The sequence below is a fragment of the Balaenoptera ricei genome, chromosome 20 (genome assembly GCF_028023285.1).
Source record: "Balaenoptera ricei isolate mBalRic1 chromosome 20, mBalRic1.hap2, whole genome shotgun sequence".
Classification (NCBI taxonomy): Eukaryota; Metazoa; Chordata; class Mammalia; order Artiodactyla; family Balaenopteridae; genus Balaenoptera; species Balaenoptera ricei.
In genome coordinates this window covers 48941437-48965259 of record NC_082658.1, presented here as the reverse complement: position 1 = coordinate 48965259, position 23823 = coordinate 48941437, and the positions used below count along the sequence as shown (strand labels likewise).

The 23823-nt window shown below is 37.9% G+C and overlaps 1 protein-coding gene across 6 annotated transcripts in view; it reads left to right on the top strand.

Annotated features, from left to right (window-relative positions):
• The window catches only part of SSH2 (slingshot protein phosphatase 2), a 246683-nt gene that overhangs the window by 1056 nt on the left and 221804 nt on the right, over positions 1 to 23823 (top strand). The window contains exon 1 of one of the 6 annotated variants that reach the window (XM_059908625.1): positions 5166 to 5183. The exons of the other annotated variants lie outside the window; for them this stretch is intronic. Within the exon in view, the coding sequence (XP_059764608.1) occupies positions 5181 to 5183 (3 nt within the window). The 5' untranslated portion in view covers positions 5166 to 5180. Of the gene's footprint in view, positions 1 to 5165; positions 5184 to 23823 lie in introns of those variants that run through there. 6 annotated transcript variants of the gene reach the window in all.

Here is a 23823-nt window from a genome sequence, read left to right as displayed (position 1 = left end):
CAGGAACCAGCCTTTTCCTGCTGGGCCCTTCTTTGCCTTCGCCCCACCCCGACTCCTTTACGCTCCATTCTTTTAGGCTTTTTTTTTTTCCTGAAAATATTTATTTTTTTAAATAAAATATTGTACCAGTTGGGGGAAATGGGATCTTAAAAAAAAAACTAGATGTTTTAGAGGGAATAAGTGGAATGAATATATGAGAAATTGGAAAAACCATTTTGAACTTCCTTCAGAACAGTAATTTAAAAAACTGTGTTGGCGGATGTAGTGGTTTCAACTTGCAAAAACGTATTCAGTAAACGCTGTACTACCTTCCACTGTAAAAATTCGGGTTACTCTTCATATGTATATGTTAACTGAGGTGTGTGTGAGTGTTGACATCTTGAAAATGTGCTGGTTTGTAATTTTAACATAGTTTCCTGAATTTCAAAATTTTGTTGTGTAGAGTGGTGGTTTCTTTTTTCCTGAGCTAGCTTTTGCACTTTGTGTGACCAAATTGGCAGCTGTATCCTAATTCTAGAAGTGATTATACTTCAAAGGTTACCTTACCTTGTGTTGTTTCCAGAGAGCAGAACTAGCTAGGATTCTTGGATAGAAGTTCAGGGAGGCAGATTTCCAATCATTCTAAGGAGGAATTTTGTAACAGTGGGGTGGACTGCCTTGCAAAATAGTGAGTGCCCATTGCTGAAAGGTTCAAGCAAAGGCTGAAGGGCCTTTTGCCTAGGAGGTGGTAAAAAGGCTCTTTCCAACTCTGAAGATTATGTGAGTTGAGAATAACTGCACTTGAAAGCTAGTGAAATATTTAAGGGTCCTCTGAAGACAAGTATCATAGGGGTGGAAATTTAATATACTTTATTCTTATATGTGGTATTTTATGCTAGTTTTTGGAAAGTCACTAACATACCATCAGACCATCTTAATTCACCCCACCAGTAAACCTTTGGAAGAAAGTGGTTACCACGCCAGATTTTGGCTGAGAAAGCAACTGAAGGTTAATTGAGTCATGTCAGCAAACCAGGAACCAATATTATATTGACATGATTTTCCCTGGGCATTGTTGGAAGCAGTTTATGCTGTAATAATAATATATGTGTATCACGTTATCATACTAATTTTCTTGAGGTGAATGATTAGTAGTACCATATCTACTTGATGTGACTTAATTAGCCAACACTTGGTTATTTTAGAATCTGGAGGTATGTTAATAGGCACTTTTGACATAGGTAATTAAATTGATCATGTGATAAGCTCAGTTGTTGAGCTAAATGACTGGTATTTCTACATCTACTTGCTGTAGTAACCTGGGTATTTCAGTTTATATGTGGCCTGGGGAGCAAAGGAATCCTGGGACGTGTGTGTGTGTGTGTGTGTGTGTGTGTGTGTGTGTGTAACAGTCAGCATTGTTAGCATGACTATGACCCAGTTACCTTTCCCTTTAAATTGTTTTCCTATTCCACTTTATCCAGAGCTTTTTCAGCTGAGTTGTCTCATGGTCCTTGTGTTCCAGTATTTGACTGCTGTCCGACTTGAATATATTTGCTGTTGCATCTCTTGCTGCATGAATAAGTTGAGTTGTTTGTTTTAAAAGAGAGCAGAAAGAATCTACAGAACCATGAAAGGAGAGATTTAATTTTGTGAGGCTGGAAATTTAGGGTTTTTTAATTAATCATTTTAAGCATTCTGTTACGCTTTTCCACTGTAGGAGGTAAGACATTTTAATACCGTCAGCTCTTCAGTGTTCTTTCATTAGAGATTAAACAAATCTATTGATCATCTACTGGGTGTGAATGACTATTATAGTACCAAGATGTATAAGATATTGACCCTATCTATCAGGGTCAATAATCTTGGGAGGGAGGGGGTGAGGGAAGGGACAGGGACTAGAGGAGGAACAAACGTGAGAGAGTAGAAAAGGAGAGTGAGGGGAATGCTACTGTATGTACATGAACAGCCAGTTTGTAAATGGCCATAAGTATTGTCTGAATTCAAATTAAGATAAATTCACTAATGGCAGTAGTAGTAATAACAATATGTAACATGTAAGTGCCTTACATGGATTAACTTATTTACTCCTCACAGTATGCCCAAGGGAAATTGCTATTATCCCCATCTTACTGATGAAACTGAGGCAAAGAGCTATTAAGGAATGTACCCAGTGACACTCAGCTGTTGCAGATGTAATTGAAACACAGATGTGTCTAACTTTAGAATCTTCCATCTTTTTCCTTCCTGTTAATCAAAGAGAAGTATACATAGTTAGGTGGCTCTTGAACTAGGCCTTGAAGGATAGGTTGAAGGATAGGCTGAGATAGAAGCTGGGAAGTAGAGAGTATTCCAGGTGGAAAGAAGCTATATACACCAAGACTTAGAGACAGGAACGTACAAGGCATATCTGAAGGACTTAAATAGACCAGTGTGAGGAAGGATTTGTTTCGAAGAGTAGTCATAGATAAAGGTGGGGAGGCAGCTAGGGCTGCAAAGGGACTGCTGAGCTTAGGAATTTGAACTTGATAGAGAAGGTAATGGAGAGTTCTCAGAGGTTTTTGAGCGGATATGATCACAGTGGTGTTTTAAGAAAACTGATCTAGCAGCTGTGGGCCAGAGGGAGTTGAGAGGGAGAGAGGGCATGAGTGGAGCAGGTTAGAGGCTGTTACAGTAGCCCAGGTGTGACATAATAAAGACATGAACTGGGAATGTGAAAGAAGGGAAGGAAAAGGACAGATGCAAGGGATTGTGGAGAAGATGCAAAGGACCTGGGATTGATTGGATATAGGGGAGGAGGAATCAGAGATGCCAACTCTTGGAATATATTCTTCTAGATGTTTCTAACTAATTGGGGGCAATTTAGGAATTATCTCTTACCTTCTATCTTTCTGGTATGAATTTTCTGAATGGATACCTATATTGATCCAGGGTTATATAAATACAATGAAATACCATAAAAATCTTTTACTTTTGTAAAAGTGCTTTATGCTTTTCAGAGTGTTTTGTGTTCATGGTCTAATTTAATTCTAGAATAGCCTCATAAGTTACGCAGGACAAATACCAAGGTTAAAAGGCTTGCTGAAGATTGCAAAACTGTTTGGTATAAGATCCTGCAGTAGAACTAAGTTCCTTGGCTCCTGGTCCACGGAGTGATAAGAGAGACAGCATATTAGTTTCTGATCCTGAGAACTTGACTGCCAATAGAGAAAAGGAATCAAGACTTGAGATGCAATCAAGAACTCACACTGTCTTTTGAGTTCGTTTATATATTGTCTGTTTTGACTTTCTGTCTTAACTGTCTAGAACAGAATCATCCAAGTCTTGTACAAATCATTTTTCGGTGGTACCCTTATTTGAAGCCTATTATCTCTTGGTTTACATAGAAATCTTATAAACTTGAATATTTAGTTTCCATACTCTTAGAAGATTACCAGCAGCAAAATAGGAATGGAAAGGGGCAGGTGCTACTAAAGGCAGGCTCCTTAAAGTTCTGGGAAATAGTAGTTGAATGGTTTTACAGCAAGGGAGGAGGAAGAAAACCTATAAATAGCTGACCCAAGGAAAAGATTTAGCAGTTAGGGACTACTTAATGTAAGGACAAATACCCCTCTAAAACCCAATACTCCTTCAGAGCAACTATTATGTGGTTATAGTGATGACCCCAAATCATCATAAGAAGGCTTAATCTTGTTTTGTCTTGGTTTAAGCAGTCGGAATTGAGTGAAGTGTATTTTCAGATAGAGATGCATCCAAGTTTCACCAAAGTCTTGATGTTTAAGATGCACATTTTAATTAATTGGGCAATTCATATATATATATATATATATATATATATATATATATATATATATAATTTATATATAAACAAATGGGGTTGTAGGATAAATAGATATTATTGAATTATATATATTCAAATATGACCACACCTCTCTCCCTAGGCAGAGAAAATAAAGCCATAGCAAATATGAAATTGATTTATATAAAGTATATACTTAAAAGTGATGCTTTTTAATTTTTTTGAAGACTGCTTTAGAAACTTTCTTGAACTGTAGAAATAATACATGCCAGTTGTAGGAAATTTGGAAAATATGGAAAAGCACAGAAAAGAGAATAAAAGATATGTGCCATACATCTGAGCTTGTATTTTTACATAGCTGAAATGCTGCTGTATGTATAATTTTGTATGCTTTTTAAAAAAGTTTTATATATATCATAGATGTATTGCCAAATCACTTAAATGGCTGCGTTGAGTAGTTATAACTCATTCTAACCATTCCGTTATTGGTGAATATCTCGGGTTTTTTCTAACTTTTTTTCTATTATAAATTACATTGCAGTGACCATCATTGTGCATAAATATTTGACTGCATTTTGGAACATTTATTAAGATTTCAAGAAATACAATTACTGGATCATAGAGTATATACAATTTTAAGTTTCCTGTTACATAGTTATACTTCCTAGGACAGTTGTTCGCAGTTAACATTTATTCCAACCAACATAGTGTAAGAATGCTCAATTCTCTTAGCCTTATTAACACTTAGCCTTATTCTCATTTTATTGTTAATCATTGGTAATTTTTGAAGATAAACAGTAGTACCTAGTTGGCTTGATATGTATTTTATTATTAGACAAGTTGAATATTTTTTAGATGTTTATTAGGCATTTTTGTTAACTTTTTAAAAAGATAATTTTATTGAAGTATAGACTACAGGCCCTAAAATAAACCTGTTTTAATAAGTGTGCAATTCAGTGTTTTTTTATAAACTTACAGAGTTGTTCAACCTTCACTATAATCCTGTATTTCTATTTTATGAGCTATTTATTCTTTTCAATCTGTGTATTCTCTTGATACGTTATGAATATTACCCCTTTATTTATTAAAACTGTTTGCTTTTTAATTGTTTGTATTACCGTTAGAATAAAGTCACACTCCAGAGTTTTGCTAGCAAGACTTTTACTAAGGCAGCTTTGCTTACCTCTTCAGCCTTGTCTCTGCCCAAGTCCCTGCCTTGCACACTGCTCAGTCACGCTGACATGCCATGCTCCCTTTGATCTCTAGGCTTTTGCACATGCTGTTCCCTTTACCTGGAACACCTTCCCTTCATCTCTTTACCTGACTAATTCCTGCTCATCCTTCAGGTCTCAGCTTAAATGTCACTTCTTCTGGGAAGCTTCCCTGACTCCACTCCCAGACTATGGTAGGTGCTCCTTCTGTGCACAACATAGCACCCTATACTTATCCGTCGTGGCTCTTATCTCTTTATTGTACTTGACTGTTTGATTGCTTATCTCCCCAACTAACCTTTAAGCCAAGGACTGGGTCTACTTACATATTTTTGTATCACCAGGGTCAAAAATATTGGACTGTGGATCAATGGATGGATCGATGGATATAGTCGTATTTAGCAATTTTTTCCATTTTGAGTTCTTCCATTGTTTTTAAAGACTGATTTGTTTCTAGAAGCCCAAAAAATATGACCACCCTTAAGACTTTTTAAAAATTTTTATTTATCTATTTATTGGCTGCATTGGGTCTTCGTTGCTGTGCGTGGGCTTTCTCTAGTTGGGGCGAGTGGGGGCCACTTTTTGTTGTGGGCTTCTCATTGCGGTGGCTTCTCTGTTGCGGAGCATGGGCCCTAGATCGCCTGGGCTTCAGTAGTTGTGGCGCACAGGCTCAGTAGTTGTGGCTTGCAGGCTTTAGAGCACAGGCTCAGTAGTTGTGGCTTGCAGGCTTTAGAGCACAGGCTCAGTAGTTGTGGCGCATGGGCTTAGTTGCTCCGCGGCATGTGGGCTCTTCCCGGACCAGGGCTCGAACCCATGTCCCCTGCATTGACAGGCAGATTCTTAACCCCTGCTCCACCAGGGAAGTCCCTACCCTTAAGACTTTTGATAAATATTGCTAAATTGTCCTCCATAAAAGTTGAATCAAATTTTGTTGACGAGCTGTGTATAAAAATGTCTGCTTCATTGTACCCTCATCGGCCCTGAATAGTGTCATCATTTGTTTTCTTTATCATGATAAGAGCTCTTGTTTACTGAACATTTACTGTGTGCCAAACACTGTGCTAAGTACCTTACGTGCATATACTGTTTAATTTTTACATCACTCCTGTGGTTTAGTTATTATTATCTCAATTTACAAAGAAAATTGAGGCTCAAGGAAGTAAAATGAATTGCCCAAGATTATAGGTCTGGTGTCTGACCCCAGAACTCTCTTCAACACTAGTATTTTATTATTGTTTTGAGTTGCCTTTTTTTTTTTTTTTTTCAAGATTTATTTATTGATTTATTGATTGATTGATTGCTATGTTGGGTCTTCGTTTCTGTGCTAGGGCTTTCTCTAGTTGCGGCGAGCGGGGGCCACTCTTCATCGCGGTGCGCGGGCCTCTCACTGTCGTGGCCTCTCTTGTTGCAGCGCACAGGCTCCAGACACGCAGGCTCAGTAGTTGTGGCTCACGGGCCTAGTTGCTCCGTGGCATGTGGGATCTTCCCAGACCAGGGCTCGAACCCGTGTCCCCTGCATTCGCAGGCAGATTCTCAACAACTGCGCCACCAGGGAAGCCCGCCTTTTTTTTTTTAAGTCAGAGGTTAAACATTTTTCAAATACTTACCATTGTTTATTTTATAGTCCCTGTTTTTTAAGTCATTCATGTGATGAGCCCAGCTTTCATCATGGAGTTATTTTTGCCATATTGATTTGTAAATATTCTTTATATACTTATAATATTAACCTTTTTCTGTTATGTTGCACATTTTGCCTTGGTTTTCATTTGCCATTCTGTTTTATTTGTTTTTTATTCATTTTGATGTACAGACATTAAAAAATTTTAACGCTGTCATTTCAGAGTCTGTGTGTGTGTGTGTGTGTGTGTGTGTTTCCATTGTTTTTCTACTTAGTTCAATTTTCCATCAATAGAGTAGAGAAATATTCACTGATATTTTCTTAAGTTGTTTTATAGATTATTTTTATACTTAATTTTACTGCATGGTGTGAGGTAAATATTAAATTAATTTTGTTCCAAATAGTTAACTTGTCCCAGTTCATTTTATGAAACAATCACTCCTTTTTTCTAATTCCACCTCTGGGAAATACTACATTAGGGTATAAGCTAGAGTGTGTTCCAGTGAAGTTCCATTGCTCTTCCCACAGGATTTTAGTTAGTTTAGCACGTATTATTTAGTATTCATTAAATTGTGTGCACAGTGACTTCCCTGGTGGCGCAGTGGTTAGGAGTACACCTGCCAGCACAGGGGACGCGGGTTTGATCCCTGGTCCGGGAAGATCCCGCATGCTGTGGAGCAACTAAGCCCATGCACCGTAACTACTGAGCCTGCGCTCTAAAGCCCGCGAGCCACAACTACTGAAGCCCGTGCACCTAGAGCCCATGCTCTGCAACAAGAGAAGCCACCGCAGTGAGAAGCCCACGTACTGCAATGAAGAGTAAGCCCCGCTCGCTGCAACTAGAGAAAGCCCGTGCACAGCAACGAAGACCCAACGCAGCCAAAAATAAATAAATTTATAAAAAAAAAAAGTTGTGTGGACAGAAAATAAACTTAAACTAGCTTAGATTTTAAAATTTGACTGGTGTCTGGAAAGTCCAGAGGAAGAGCAGTTCTTTGGTACTTAAAATGTGTCTTCAAGTCTCTTGTCCTTTCTATCTGGCTTTAGTGAGTGGGAGCAGATTCTAGATTATGCCCTGTCTGAAAAAGGCACCATGCAGAGCCCACACTGCCTTCCTGTGTATCACCGTTGCATATCGTTCCAGGTTCCAGCAGCTTAGAGCTTTGTAGTTTTTCCATTAAATGCCTGCTGTCGTGTTGGCTACACAGTGCCTAGCCCATAGTAGGCATTCTCATGTCCATGTGTTTCATTTATTTGTTCATTCATTCAAGAAACCTAGCTGTAGTAGGGAAACTATTTCAAAAAAAAAAAAAAAACCAAGCAGTTTGATTATTGATACGACTCTACCCAATTTGAAATATGCCAGAGGTCAGGTGTACATGGGAGGTGAGACCTAAGGAATCTTGTTAATCAGCAAATAGGTACTGAGTGCTGTTTTGTGCAGGTAATGCCATCCATTCTCTTACTCTGGTTCTCAGCACTGTGTCTTTTTCAGATACATTTACAAACTGCCCTGCATTTTCTTGTGCAGCTGAGCAGTATAGCTGCTGTTAACAGTGCCCCTCATTTTCCTGTTTGTCAAGAGAAAGTCAGGTGAGGTGATCTTGGCTCCAAAATGTAATGAAAGTCCCATGGTTCCCTTGATTTTCTGAAAGTGAAATAATTTCACTTACTTGGTGGGAGAGGATATGCTTAGAAAGAAATGGGCAGAAGTAATGTACTGTGTTGCAGCCTAGATTTTTTGGAGCTGTTTGATTCTTTTTTTTTTTTTTTTTTTTTGAAGTAATTTAGTACCTTTTTTGTATCCTGTGCTATACTTGATTCTGAAGGTATCTATTTCTTTACTTATTCATGCCAGGACTGGGGACCCAGCAGCCAGTTAGTCCCTGACCTCAGGAAGCTTAGAGTATAGTGGAAAGATTGGTATTAAATAAGTAATTATATTACAGTGTAGTAATTACAATTGATGTATAAGCCTTGAGGAAGAGAAAGAAGGCCAGCAAGGACTTCTGAGTTGAGCCTTAACGAGTGAGTGGAGTTGACCAGCAATTAGAGGGTGAGTAGCAGGAGGGAGGCAGGCATTTCTAAGCATGAACTTAAGGCACAGGGCCAGAAATGGCACGTGTGTGCTGGAAACCACAAGCAGTACAGTGTTGATGCTGTCTAAAGTGCAGAAAATGGGGCTGGAGAAGCAAAGATAACTTCTTTTGAACTGTAACACGTGTGCCCTTACTTTGGCTTTCCTTTAAAGTGAATTTGTTGAAATTTGTGATATGAGCAAGAAACCTTAAAGTATAACTGCATAGCTACCATTTTTCAAGTGTTTGCTGTGCTGTAGACACTGGATTCAGCATTAACAGGCATCACAACAATGATTTGAAGAAGTACTATAATTGTTCCCATTTTACAGATGAAGAAACTGATTTTTCGGAGAGGTGTCTAGACTCCCCCAGCTAGGAGTGGCAGAGCCGGGACTTAAACTTTGGTTGTCACACTCAGAGACCAACTACTAGACTAAATTACCTTCTAGGTGTTAGAGTTAGTCTCAGTGTCTAGGTGCTGTTTGATTTCTTCTTCTTTTTTTCTTTTTTGGACCATTTTGCTTCCTGTTTGTCCTCCTTTAGTTTAAGTCACTGCAATTTGAGTCATTTTGCTGCTTATGCCTTGGTACTTGATAAACTCAGTTCAGCAGAAGTTTGTTGAGAACCTTCTCAAGCACTATGGGATGATATAAGGCATTATCCTTGCCTTAGAATTTAAAAGTCTAGTAGGGGAAGGCAGCTATAAGCTAAGCATGAATTAAAACAAAACAAAACAAACCCTAGTATGGTGAGGGCAATAGGAGAGGCACAAACCAAGTGTGAACATGGGAAGAAGATACCAATTCTGTAGGGCATGCTGGACAGGAAATGTTTAACAGATCAATTGCAAAAGTTGGAGGAGCAAAAGATTTTTGCAGCTAAGAAAATGAAAGATATGTTTATTATTTCTAAATATTAATCTCTTCCAGTTCCATTCACAATTAGAAGCCAGTTTTCTCTACAGGGTGATTATTGTAAGATATTGTTGTCTAAGGCATGGTAGCCAGATACTGAAGCTTCTATCTTTGAAAAATGTGTGTTTGTAGATATTACCTTGCCCCTTGCCTGTTCTTCCTCTCCCACCTCTATACTTTCCCCCACTTAAAGAAAAACAACGACAACCTCTTTTTTACTGCTTCATATAGGTGAATGTATGAAATTATATTTATTGAACTTTAAGGGAAGACATTTCTGTGCAAGTTAATTATTAGAGCAATGATTTTCCAGTTGTTGCTTCAGACAGTTTTATAAAAAGAGCAACAATTTGGGAGAGCCCTTTTTTCACATTTATGATATTTAGCGCGTCTCAGGGAGGAATTAAAGTAAACCACAGGTTAGCAACTCATAACACATTATCTTAGTCTATTAGGGAAGCTCATTGATTCTTTGGGGTTTAAGAAAGTGATTGTGGTTTAGAATAAAAATAGTATTTGCCAGTGATTCTAATATAAATCACATGGGAGTGGGGAATCCCTAAAAGTATTTTCATTTCTCTTCTTAGGCCTTCAGAAATGCCTGTAGCAACATGAAGCAGTCTAGCATAGTGGTAAAGAGTGTAAGGTCTGGAAACAGCCTGCCTGAATCTGAACCCTGCCTTTACAACTTACTAGACTTAGACAACTCACTTAACTGTTCTATGCTTCAGTTTGCCCATCTGTAAAATAGGGGTAATAATAGTACTTCTTTCACAGAAATAAGCATTAAATGAGAGAATGCCTTAGCATCATACCTGGCACCAAATAAGCATGCGCTCATGAAGTATTAGTCATTTTTATAATGATGGTGATTTAGAGTTGCTATTTGGTTATTAAGCAATTTTTCGTTATAACACAGATTTGGTGGGGAGGATATTTGTTTTATGGCGGTATAATTCAAATGAATAGCCTATTTCAAGGGTTAGTTTCTCTTTACCTTTTTTCTTTCTTTTGTATTTTTTTAACTCAATAATAGCTGTATTTTAAAAATTGGGGAATCTCAGCTCTAGATGCCAATCTCCATGACAAAGTATGTTGTGTTTGATTTTGTAATGACCCTGGAGCACCATACAGAATAATAATGTAACTGTAATCTTTAAAAAAATTTTTCACTTGAGAGCTTATCAGTTTTCTAGGCCATGCTTAGCAGCATTTTTTTTTTTTAATTTATTTATTTTATTTTTGGCTGCACTGGGTCTACGTTGCTGCGCGCGGGCTTTCTCTAGTAGCGGTGAGCGGGGCTACTCTTCGTTGTGGTGTGCGGGCTTCTCATTGCGGTGGCTTCTCGTTGTGGAGCACGGGCTCTAGGTGTGCGGGATTCAGTAGTTGTGGCACACAGGATCAGTAGTTGTGGCTCGCAGGCTCTAGAGCACAGGCTTAGTAGTTGTGGCGCACGGGCTTAGTTGCTCCGCGGCATGTGGGATCTTCCCAGACCAGGGCTCAAACCCGTGTCCCCTGCATTGGCAGGCGGATTCTTAACCACTGTGCTACCAGGCAAGTCCAGCAGCATATTAATCTGTTGAATGTTTGGCTATATGGTAGCCACTGTAAGTGGTCACCTTAGTTTGTATCATAGACTGAATATGTTGGTGTTTTTAATGATTGAGGTTATGACTCATGTAGCAAAATAGAACAGAAATTGACAGATTTTTTTTTTAACATCTTTATGGGAGTATAATTGCTTTACAATGGTGTGTTAGTTTCTGCTTTATAACAAAGTGAATCAGTTATGCATATACATATATCCCCATATCTCCTCCCTCTTGCGTCTCCCTCTCTCCCACCCTCCCTATCCCACCCCTCTAGGCGGTCACAAAACACCGAGCTGATCTCCCTGTGCTATGCGGCTGCTTCCCACTAGCTATCTATTTTACATTTGGTAGTGTATATATGTCCATGCCACTCTCTCACTTTGTCACAGCTTACCCTTCCCCCTCCCCGTTTCCTCAAGTCCATTCTCTAGTAGGTCTGCGTCTTTATTCCCGTCTTGACCCTAGGTTCTTCATGACCATTTTTTGTTGTTGTTTTTTAAATTCCATATATATGTGTTAGCATACGGTATTTGTTTTTCTCTTTCTGACTTACTTCACTCTGTATGACAGACTCTAGGTCCATCCACCTCACTATAAATAACTCAATTTCATTTCTTTTTATGGCTGAGTAATATTCCATTGTATATATGTACCACGTCTTCTTTATCCATTCATCTGTTGATGGACACTTAGGTTGCTTCCATGTCCTGGCTATTGTAAATAGATATTTTTTAAATATGGAAACTCTGAGGACATTGAATGTATTTATGGGTTTAAATATATCTTTGTATAAGGAAACAATAGGTGAAAAGAATGATCTGTCTAATCCAGCTATACCAAGCAGTTGACAGTAGAAATTGAATGCAGCTTTTTGAAGATGCATTTCTAAAGCAACTGGATGAACTCACATATGATATAACAAGAGAGCTTTGGTTCAGACTTTGGTTGCACTTTGATTACAGTTTTTATTATTGAACCTGTCAGAAAATAGAGACAACCTATTTCTTCTTAGAGTACTGAAAAAAATTGCATTAAGATTTCTATAAGCACAATATTTTGATTTGCCTTTTTGATCTGTCTATACAAGCTTCAGCTTTCTCAACTCAGCATTTTTATGCTGATTCTGTGGTTTCCAATTAAACTTCAAAGGAAATTGTGCTGGCTGTAAAGGAAGTCTGGTTAGGCAAGGTGTGGCTGAAAAATCCAGGAACTCCTCCACTTGCCTACAAAACATTCTTGCGGGATATAGAATCTTGAAAATTAAATATAGGGCTCTTAGGAGAAAGAAAATATGCTTAGGCGATTTCCATTTAAGCACCATTTTTTGTAGGATTTTAATCTATAAGATTAAAAAAAGAAAATTTGGGGCTTCCCTGGTGGCGCAGTGGTTGAGAATCTGCCTGCCAGTGCAGGGGACACGGGTTCGAGCCCTGGTCTGGGAAGATCCCACATGCCGCGGAGCAACTAGGCTCGTGAGCCACAATTACTGAGCCTGCGCGTCTGGAGCCTGTGCTCCGCAACAAGAGAGGCCGCGGTAGTGAGAGGCCCGCGCACCGCGATGAAGAGTGGCCCCCACTTGCCGCAACTAGAGAAAGCCCTCGCGCAGAAACGAAGACCCAACACAGCCATAAATAAATAAATAAATAAAATGAATAAACCCAAAGTTTAAAAAAAAGAAAAAAGAAAATTTTATTAAACAAAACCATGAGAAGTCTTCTTGTGTTCTTAAAATTGTCTTATAGAAGACTAGTTGTGGCGCAAAGTGAAAAAGTTTAAAGGCCCAAGGCTGATTTGAACCTCTCTGTTTCATGAGCTTGTTTAGAGTGCCAGTACATGGAAAGTTAGAAAGAGAGGTATTGCTCACCAAATTAGTGGTTGGTTTGTTTCCAGTTGTCTTTTCAGGTGAGTCATGGCACTTAGAGGAAGATAGTGTTTTAACAGGTCCCAGGCTCATGTTTTTGTTTTGTTTTGTTTTTTCCCATAGATTTTTTTTTTTCACTTTATTGAATGGCATTCACTTGCAAACATTTATTAAGTTCCTACTGTGCATAAGACTTTATATCATTTAAGCTTCTAGTACAGTGTACTCTTTTTAAAACAAATCGCCTTATCTTGAACGTGTGATCTAGAAAATTGGATGATTGAGGTTCTGGGTTTTATTCTTTCTTCTTATATGCTGAAATCTCCCATTTGATTTTGTACTTTTAAATTTTGTATTCTATTTGTGGCTCACATTTCTGAAATAACTGTAATAGTGATTCTCTAATTAGAAATAACTTTTCTGCAATAGTTGTGTGGACTCCAAAGTGAAACCTTATAGTGTAGAATGGGATCACATGTGGTCCTAATTCAAAGACAAGGAAAGAACTTATTGAAATGGACAGTTGCCTTTGGAAGATATTCGAATATACAAAAGTGTTATTTGAAACTGTATGGGTCAATAGTTTAGAAAATGCCTTATAAGATAATTATCTCTTGACCCCCTCCCTAAAATTAGGAAGTTCTCTTTTCTCATTTCCTTTTTGCCTACTTCACTTGATTTATTATTGACTTTCTAAAATACCATTCTGGAAATTGAGAGCAGAATTCTTCAAGATCAGTAGCCAATGTGACAGTGATATTGAAATAATGAATTTTTTTTTAATCCTGCTAAAACTTTCTTGATTATATCCCTCAGAAGAAAAGTATTCTGTACACTGACCCTGAGTATACTTTTCTTCCCTGCCAAATCCAGACCCCAAAGGACAGTTTCCCTCTCTGGCTAACTTAATAATGATTTTCTGTCTTAAATTCTTGTTCTTAAGGAAGCAGGCTGTATTGTAGCATAGTGGTTAAATTGACTTTAAGTTCTAGAGCCAGATTCTGGAGGTAAAATCCCAGCTCTCCCACTTACTAGGTGTAGACCTTGGGAAAATAACCTTTCTAAGCTTCAGTTTCCTTACATTATAGGATTTTTGTTGGCTTTCATGAAATAACTAAGTGAAAGCTTAACACAATGTCTAGGACTATAGCATAGTGAGTGTTCGGTAGCTGCTAGTGATTACTAATGTTAAGTAGATTTAATTCTTTGCTTTTTGCACATTATTACATAATAGTATTTAATTTTTAAAGATTAATATGATTATATGATTTGGAAGCTTGGCTTCCAAAGCGAATTTATTATAGGTGATATATTTGGGTCTTTACTGAATTGTGTCAAATATGTATTACTTTCACATGGGTCACTTCATGAGAAGCTGTACACCCTGGATTGAAATTAGCACAACCATCCTTGTAATGGTAATGAAGTGATATGTAATGAAGTGCACTTGAAGATAGTGAAAACTGTAGTTTGTGGTTATCTACAGCTACCCTTAAAGCTATTAAAATTCTTTTTAGATAAAGATGCAGTGACCTTTTGCACTAAGCATATGAGTCCAAAAGTTAATGCTCAGTGAGCACACATGAGTGATATTTAAAATAATTCAGCCATTCATTTATATTATTTGTCCAAAGAATTGACAAGGAATAGTCTTCTGACAGTTGAGATGTGTGTCATTTCTCAAAACTGCTTCTAGTGAAAGTCTCCATTATTTAGCTATCCTAAATGACAGCCTTTTTGAAATGTCCCCCAACATCATCCGTCACCTGTGACATTTGAGTTTTTGTAAAATTCTGACTTAATAGTTTTGGACATCAGAACCCTAAACCTTTTACCAGTAATGTACAGTGGTGGTGCAAGCTCCCCTTATTGTTAAGATTACTGAATCACAACCCAGTCTCTTGTTTGGGGAATTTGGATGCAGTGATTTTTATATTTCCTTGCTACTTCTATGAAACAAATCCAGCAGGTTTCTTGGACCTTTGATGACTGTTGAAATCTTGGGGTTTATTCATAAATATTGCTTCCTAGGGTTTCACAGAGTTCCAGAACTAGAAAATTGACTATTCTAACTCCTGTTAAATAGTTTCTAGTTTGGTTCTAGTGATAAAGTTCAGAATAACTCATCTTTTGGGCAGTTTCAGGAGAGTTTTTGCTATAGTAAAAGCTCTGTACTACATCTTTAGTAGGAATTGATTGGAGGTTTTCTGCAATGCTAGGCATTCAAGTAGGCACCTGGGTTCTAGGCTAGACCTACTGAGAGGTATAATACAGAAGGTCACACATTTAAATGTGGCGGTGGGATTATGCAGGTGACCAAAATTAATGAAATTAGCCAAATGGGGCTTGTGGTAAGTTGGAGACTTTAAGCTGTATTGTCAGGGGCTGCCAGTTGTGACCAAGTGAGAGTGCAGACCCAGTGTTGTGGGAAAAGTCTTCTATTTCAAGAAACACTAGTAATGCAGACTGTTACGTGAAATCTCTTGATTCTTAAATGTTGGCAACTGAATTGTCTGGGAATGATTTTTTGGCTACGAGTAACAAAAGACCGTTTAAAACATAAGAATATTTTTGGCTTGTCTAGCAGGAAATCCAAAGACATATAGTTCAGGACTAACTCATTCAGCAGCTTAACAATACCATAAGGATCCAAGCTCTTTATGTCTTTATGTTCTACCATTGATAGTATGTTGGATTCCCATTTTTATACTTGTCTCCACATAAAAGATGTCTGTTGTAGCCCCAGGCAGTACATCCATGTTTGATGCAAGAAGGGGTGAAAGGTACAGTGCCAGCAATTAGCTTTACTTTTAATTAGGAAAGCAAAAGTTTTCCTGGAAACCAACCCCATTTCTAGCCGACTTCTCTTTAAGTCTCTGGCCAGAATTTAGGTTACATGGTTATCTCTAGCTGCAAGAGAGCCTGGGAAGTGCAGTTATATGACTTTCCATCTTAATCATTGAGTGGCAACAAGGGAGAAATATGTTTGGAATGTCTGTTGTCAAACTTTATCTATCATAACAACTAATGAAATTTAAAGGAATGTATCTTGAGAGCTAAACAGAACACATCCGTGGCACAGATTTGTCTTGTGGGCCACTGGTTTGTGGACACATTATCACAGTCCCCCCCCCCCCCCGCCCTAGTTTAGTACTCTACTACTTGTTATGGCTTCTATCAGTTAGTTATTTTATTAGGTTTCCAGGGTAACCTAGTCGAAAAGAGATATCTTTTCATAATGCAGAAAGAATGTTGAAATTAGAAAGCTTGCATTTGGGGCTTCCCTGGTGGCGCAGTGGTTAAGAATCCGCCTGCCAATGCAGGGGACATGGGTTGGAGCCCTGGTCCGGGAAGATCCCACATGCCACAGGGCAGCTAAGCCTGAGTGCCACAACTACTGAGCCTGCACTCTAGAGCCCGAGAGCCACAACTACTGAGCCCATATGCCACAACTACTGAAGCCCGTGTGCCTAGAGCCCATGCTCTGCAACAAGAGAAGCCACCGCAATGAGAAGCCCGCGCACCGCAACCAAGAGTAGACCCCGCTTGCCGCAACTAGAGAAAGCCCACGCCCAGCAACAGAGACCCAAAGCAGCCAAAAATAAATAAATAAATTTATTTTTTAAAAAAAGAAAGCTTGCATTTAAGTCCTGTTATAAAGACTTGTTAACAGTGTAATATTGGACAAGTTTGCTTAAACTTTCTGTGCCTCTCATTCTTCATCTGGAAAATGGGCATATAATATTGCAGTATAGCATAGTGGTTAAGTGCAGAGGCTGTGGAATCAGAAAGACCTAAGTTGGATCCTATCTCTGCCAAGCAAGTTGCACAATCTCTCTGCTTGTTAATTCTTCTGTAAAATGAGGTTAATATTTGTACTTATTTCACAGATTCTTTATGAAGACCAAATGAGAGACAGTGAAGTCCCACCTTAGCCGGGTTTGAAAGTTAACATATAGGAAAAAATCAAATTATAGTCAAAATTACCCTTGAAAAAAATCTCTTAAATCACACATAAAGAACAATATTCATGGTTTGGGCATACAACTCTGTAACTGAGACTGTCTGAGGGGACACAGTTTCTCCCATCTCATGCTCATTTTGTTGCATGCACTTTTTTTTTTAAATTAATTAATTAATTAATTTAAGGCTGCGTTGGGTCTTCGTTGCAGCGCATGGGCTTTCTCTGGTTGCGGCAAGCGGGATCTACTCTTCTTTGTGGTGCACGGGCTTCTCATTGCAGTGGCTTCTCTTGTTGCGGTGCACGTGCTCTAGGCACGTGGGCTTCAGTAGTTGTGACACGTGGGCTCAGTAGTTGTGGCTCTCGGGCTCTAGAGCGCAGGCTCAGTAGTCGTGGCACTCGGGCTTCGTTGCTCCACGGCATGTGGGATCTTCCCGGACAAGGGATCTAACCCGTGTCCCCTGCATTGGCAGGCAGATTCTCAACCACTGGGCTACCAGAGAAGCCCCTGCATGAACTTGTTGAATGTAATGGCATGTAAAGTCATGTGAGCTATAACATAACTTATATTTTCATTCATATTTATTCTCTTATGAGCACATGTAATCAAATTAGCATAAATTAAATGTGTATTTGATGCAACTCGAGAGTTATTATTTGTGAGATGCTTAGCATAGAACCTGGCCCTTTTAAGCCTTCAATAAATGGTAGCTATTGCTGTTAGCATAGGTATAACATGTGCTGTTTTAGGATGAAGAAATTGAAGTTGTCCAGGGCTTAGCTTGACTCCTATGTGCAACATGGACCAGTGATGATTCTTTTTTCCTGCCACACCAGCCAAAATTTATGACAGATGAGTGTAGCCAAGGGAATAATGTCACTATTTTCGGGGTTAAGATGAGGGTTATGAATTGTATTTCAAGGGAAAACTCTAACATTACTGCCTCCAAATTTATAAGCCAAAATTAACATGATCCCCCAAAATATGCTAATTCTTTCTTTTTTGTTGTTCAAGTTGGATGTATGTCATTTACACAGAAGAATATTTTGATTTTTTTTAATGCAAAAAATTTTTTGCTTGCTTTTAAATTTATGATGTAAAGGTTTTTAAAAGACAAAGTGATATTAAGTGGAATGCAAGATGTCAGGAAGCCCTAATGATAAAATTCATCTGGGAAGTCAGTCATCAAGGATGTTAATCGTATTCAAGTAAAGCTACACTGAACCCTAAACAGTTACAGGTGATCTGTATTACAGCATTGACACATATGTCTGACAAGATCTTATACCACTGACAAAAAGTGCTTATTGTATATATAATGATACCATAATCTTTGTACACTTACTTTCTGAATAACATGCAGTTGTTGCTTAGAATACTTTGGGACTTCAGTTGCTTGGGTCAGATTGTGGTGCTTCAAATATAATTAATCACATAAAGAGTAAGGCATAAATATAGCTTAAGAAATTGCCATGTAGGAAGACAAATAGACCCCCCCTTTTCTCAGAGGAAGTACTTATTTTGCAGGTTACTATGGGCAAGGATGCAACCTCTGAATGTTTTTCTTGAGGATCCAGAATTTAAAAGTAAGAATAACAGTGATAGAAAGTAAAACTCTAAGATCAATAAAATGCTTTTGTTCAAGTGCTGTCAGGTATATTCTACTGGAAGTAAAGTTGTCTAAATTTGTACCTTATCACTCGTTGCATGGTATAGAGTTGTCTTGTTTTTAAACGAAGGAGGAAAATCTTGTTTTAAAGTGACTCATGTAGTGATGTAGTATGTTAGTAATGGGGTGGGTGTTTCTTTACTCAATATGAGAACTAGTAATAACAGATACTGACAATTTTCCCATAGAATTTAACTCATATGGGGAATTCTCAGGAATCTGTACAGGTAGGTACCTGGTTCCAGAAGTTTAATAGTAAGAATCATTAAATATCACTGCTATATGACCATGGGAATTTGTGTGGCATTTACAATATATGAGTTATAATTAGCTTATACTTTTAAGACTTCAAATATATAACAGTCTCTTATCCGTGATTATTTTTCTCCTTATGTCCTTTGAGACCCATTCATTTTCGATCGGATGATTTATCCATTTAGAGTTAATTAAATTCAGCTACTGAGTCTTATTTTATGGTGTTTCTTTTCTTTTCTTTTCTTTTTTAATCTTACTGTAGTTATGGAACTAGGTCTAATGGAGACTTGATTTTTGTATCTTTATAGCTGTGCAGGTATTGCCATGATACCGGGAAATACTGTTTGCTAGTAAAAGGGGGAGAAGTATGGATAACTGGAAAGATACTTAGACATTTCTTTTCCTACATACAGAGATTTGGAGATGTTTTAAATTTCCTATAAGAGAAGTTGTATTGAAACGTAAGTTATTTTTACAATAAGGAAGAGTATAGTTTTTAATAATAAATCTTCTAAAGCTAAGAGAGGTTTGGAGAAACTCTTGATGAAAAACTTAGGGAATGGATTGAAACGTAATTAAGATTTTGGCAGGGTTGATGCACTTTGACTCTGATTGCTAGTCTTATCTTGGAGAGAATTAGAGAGTTTTTAAAAGCAAGAAAATGTTTAAGGCAGATGTTGATGAAGAGTAGCCAATTTGGCTCTGGACTTTAAGTTTTTTCTTTATTTATTTGGAAGATTTCAGTTAAGGAGTTCCAGGATTTGAGTAATAAGATTAATTCTTTTAAAAAATATGAAAGAGCTTATACATTCAAAAGACTGTTGTCTAGTCCCCAAGGGAAATGGACAATGTACTTGTGCAAATGATGCAACTTTGCTTAGTATCTTTGGAGCTCCTTTTTTGGCATTGCCTTCAGTTCTTTTAAGTATCTCCAAAGGTAGCAAATCTTCCTTTGAAGGTGAATTTGATTCTTGGAAATAGCCAAAAATAACTTGTATCCCTATCTGATGAATATTAATTAACCAATCTAAAACAGCTTAGTTGAGTGTCTTTCATATTTCAGGCCCTAAGGGTGTAAGAATGTTTAAAATAATCAGTCCCTGCCTTCAGAGTTGTGGGGCAAGAGTTGGTACATAACCCTGGGGCAGATGGCACATCCAAAGACTGTTTAAGGGATTTGGCAGGGAGATGCATAGCAGAGAAGTGGACTCTAAAGCCCTACTTACAAAATTAATAATTTTAGTAAAAGAAAGGAAATGAAGATAGGCCTGTCTATAAGTAAGTGAGATAAATTTTTGTGAGTCATGAACTGGCTTAAACACAGTTTCCAAGCAGATATTCCAAAAATATTTCCAATAGTGGGATATCATAGAACCTCTTAAGATGACCATTTAAAAAGAACACTCATTGTGTTGGTTAAAAAATAAACTTTCATTAGTTTATTTTTTTGGAGGCTTAAATTGAATTCTCTATTTTTACCTTAAGAGATATTCTCAAAAAGTATTCAACATGTAAATTTAACATAGAGTTTGTCCATTGTTTCCTACCTCTCCTAGATGCCTCTCCCCACCTAAGGCTAAAGAAGACAGTCTCCTTTCACAGCAAATGTGAGGGGGAGAGAGGGAGAAAGAGGTAGTAAAACTGAAGAATATTTTGAGCTGATCCATCTCAGAGACAGAGTAGTTAAAATTAGATACTTTCCCCCCCCCTCAAAATGTTAAAGATGTTAAATGACAGAAATAAACTTCAGAGCAAAAAACCCAAATTATTGAGATTGGTTTTAGGGGAACAGGAAATGAATGATAGATAAAGTGACCTTATAATTTATTCCAAACCAGGATGATAATGGGAATGAAAGGGGTGCTAGTGGTCATTTCACTGTGTGGCAGATGTTAACTAGGAAGTGCGAACTGGGACATATGGCCACTCTATGATAGAACTGGAATTTATCTTGATATTTATTGGGTTAGTGTTTACTGAGGGGGAAAATATTTTATTTGGAATTTGTTCCCATTAATATTCTTTTGAAATCACCTCACATAAGTTAGTCATTTCTTCCTTTGTTTTCTTTTAGAAATTTTATACATCTACATATATTTATAGCATTATATTGGGGTTATTTGTTTAAGGGTCAGCCTCTCATTAGACTGAGGTCAGGCACTTTTCTTGCTCTTTTTTGTAACCCTCTTAGTGTCGGAATGTAATAAATATATGTCAGTGAAGGAATGTTGATCTCATTTAACTACAGATTTCCTCATTACTAAAATAAGACAATTCTGGGGCTGATAATTTTACCTAAGCATATTGGATGGATTGCTTGTATTTCATAACATTAAATAGGTTGAGGATGAATATTTAAATTTATAGGCTGTGTTTTACATTTGTTACAGAGAAAATTTAAAGGATAAGAATGAGATAACGAACTCATGAAAAAGACCATTTGGAATTAACCATCAATAAAGTGGGTAGGAGTAGGGTTGAATTGACTTTATGGACAAGATAGAATGTGCAAAGACATGACAGTATGATCATTTGTAGAAATACACATGATATGATTTGTTTGGAGTGGGGAGTGTATGTCAGGATGGGGCATGGAGAGAGATGAAACTAAAGAGGACATATTATGAAGAGGCTTCTGTAATACATTAGCAGGTTGAATTTTATCCTGAAAACCATGAGGAAATATTGAAGAATTTTAAGAGGAGGAGTGATGTGATCAGATTTCGTGCTTTTGAAAGTTAGCCATCAGAAAATGTATTGGAGGGAAGCCAAGTCTACTTAGTTACTAAATTGGTAGGCAGAGGGAAGGATGGTAATTGAAAAGGAAGAGTCTAGAGTATGGCTTCAGCGTTTCAGGTTTGGGCAGCTGGGTAGTGCTGTTCACCCAGCTAGGGTGTGCAGGGGTCAGTTTAGATGGTAGGGTGGGAGGTGAGTATCTTGAGTTTAGGGTATATATGAAACAACTAAGGGAAAGTCCCAAGTTGGATAAATCCATCTGCTGCTCAGCAAGAAGATCTAGGCTGGAGACAGAGAAAATGATTGTGACCATTTACTGAGCTTCTGCTTAAAGGTGTAAATGTGTGAATACACTGTGGTAAATACTTTATATACATCATGCATTTAGTCCTTATGAATTAGTTATCATTATTCCCATTTTATAGATTATGAAACCAAGATCCATGGTTGCACAAGTTAGTAAGTGTCAGAGTCACTTGTTGACTTTAGAGTTGGGTTGAAACCATGAGGGTAAATGAGGTCACTTACGGTGAATGTATAAGGTGAGATAAGTGGAGGACTAAGGCATGAGATGAGTGAAGCACTAAAAGTGAACTTTTGAGAAGCTTAGACATTTGAGAGGCTAGTGGAGGAAGAAGATCCTGCAGATAAGACTGAAAAAGAACATCAAGAGCAATGTTACCCAAAACATGTTCCTCCATTTGTCATATGAGATAGTTCTTTAAAAGGGAGGGGGGTTCCTGAATCAAGTAAGTTTGGGATGTAAGTTTGACTCTACAAATGCTGACCCCATCTTGTAGAGTCACAATGCACGTCAGTATTGATGTGAGAAATATGAGAAATCCTGTAGTAGAGAAACCTGTTTAACTTAATACCATATTTCCCAAATCTATTTGATCATGAACCCTTCTCCTGCTTTTTTGTGTACATTCCATTGACATCCCAGAACTGAAGAATCCAACTGAGTGTGGCATCACAGACTCTAAGCAAAGAGGGAGTTTCAGGAAGGAACTGGTCACTGTTGGATCAGATGTCTCAGATTACTCAACGGAGCCAAGAGTAGAAAGTCCGTTGACTTTGGCAATTAGGAGGGCACCAGTGACCTATGTGAGAGCAGCAGATACCGTGGAGTAAGTGGTCAGAAGACAGTTGTGTTGCAGCTGTCTAGAAGATAAATGAGTGGTGAGGAAGGGGAGGTAGCAAGTAGAGGCTGTTCTTACCAAAACCTTGCCTCTGAAGGAAAGAAGAAAGTAACTAGAAGAGAGTGTGGGTGAAAGAAGGGCTCTTTTGTGTTATTTGGAAGAGACTTGAGAATATTTTTCTTATGAAGGGAAGGAGTCCTTTGGCAAGAAGAGGGTCAATATATGGTAAGGAAGAGAGGATGATTCATGGAGCAAGATTCTGGAGGACATGGGAAGAGAAGTTTCCAGAAGATGGAGAGATTAGCTTTGGAGGAATGGGAAGTTTTACACTGAGCTCTAATACAGTAATGTCCTTAGCAGCTTCTTTTCCAAGTAAGGTTGTATTTCAATGTCTACTTTTTATTGTCTTGCTGAGTCTTCTTATTGTCACAGAGTTGGCTGTCACTTTCTACTGTCATAGTGTCTTCTAGTAGTTCTTTACTTCTAATTTGCTGCTTCATATCTGCTTCCAACTAGAAAACCAGGAAATAAGCTGTTCAGGTTTGAATAGGAAGCAAGAATAAATAAACTGAAGGTCTAGAAAGCATGTTGCGCCCCACCCCCAAGGGATGGAGTTCATAAGCTTTGGGACGCGTCTCTTCTGTACTTAGAATCCCCCTTATTTTAGGTGAGGTGGTGGAAGGGAGTTGCTTTGGAATTTCTACATTTTCCAGATGAAATGCCAAGTAAGGAACTTCTAGAAGTTTTTAATTTATATATATTTTCTATTGAAAATGTCTACTAGTACTTCATTTCTCTACTTTTTTAAATTCCAAAAGCCATTCCTTCATTTTAAAAAACTATATATTGCTCATACAAAATCTCTTCAGTTTAAAGATGGTTTTTAACTAGAGTGTAGTAAAGTAATGGGATGACAGGACATAAGGTTCTGAATTATAACCATTAAAATGTGCAAGAGTAAATATTCTCCAGTTAGTAGTACCAGGTATTTGTGGTGTGGTCTA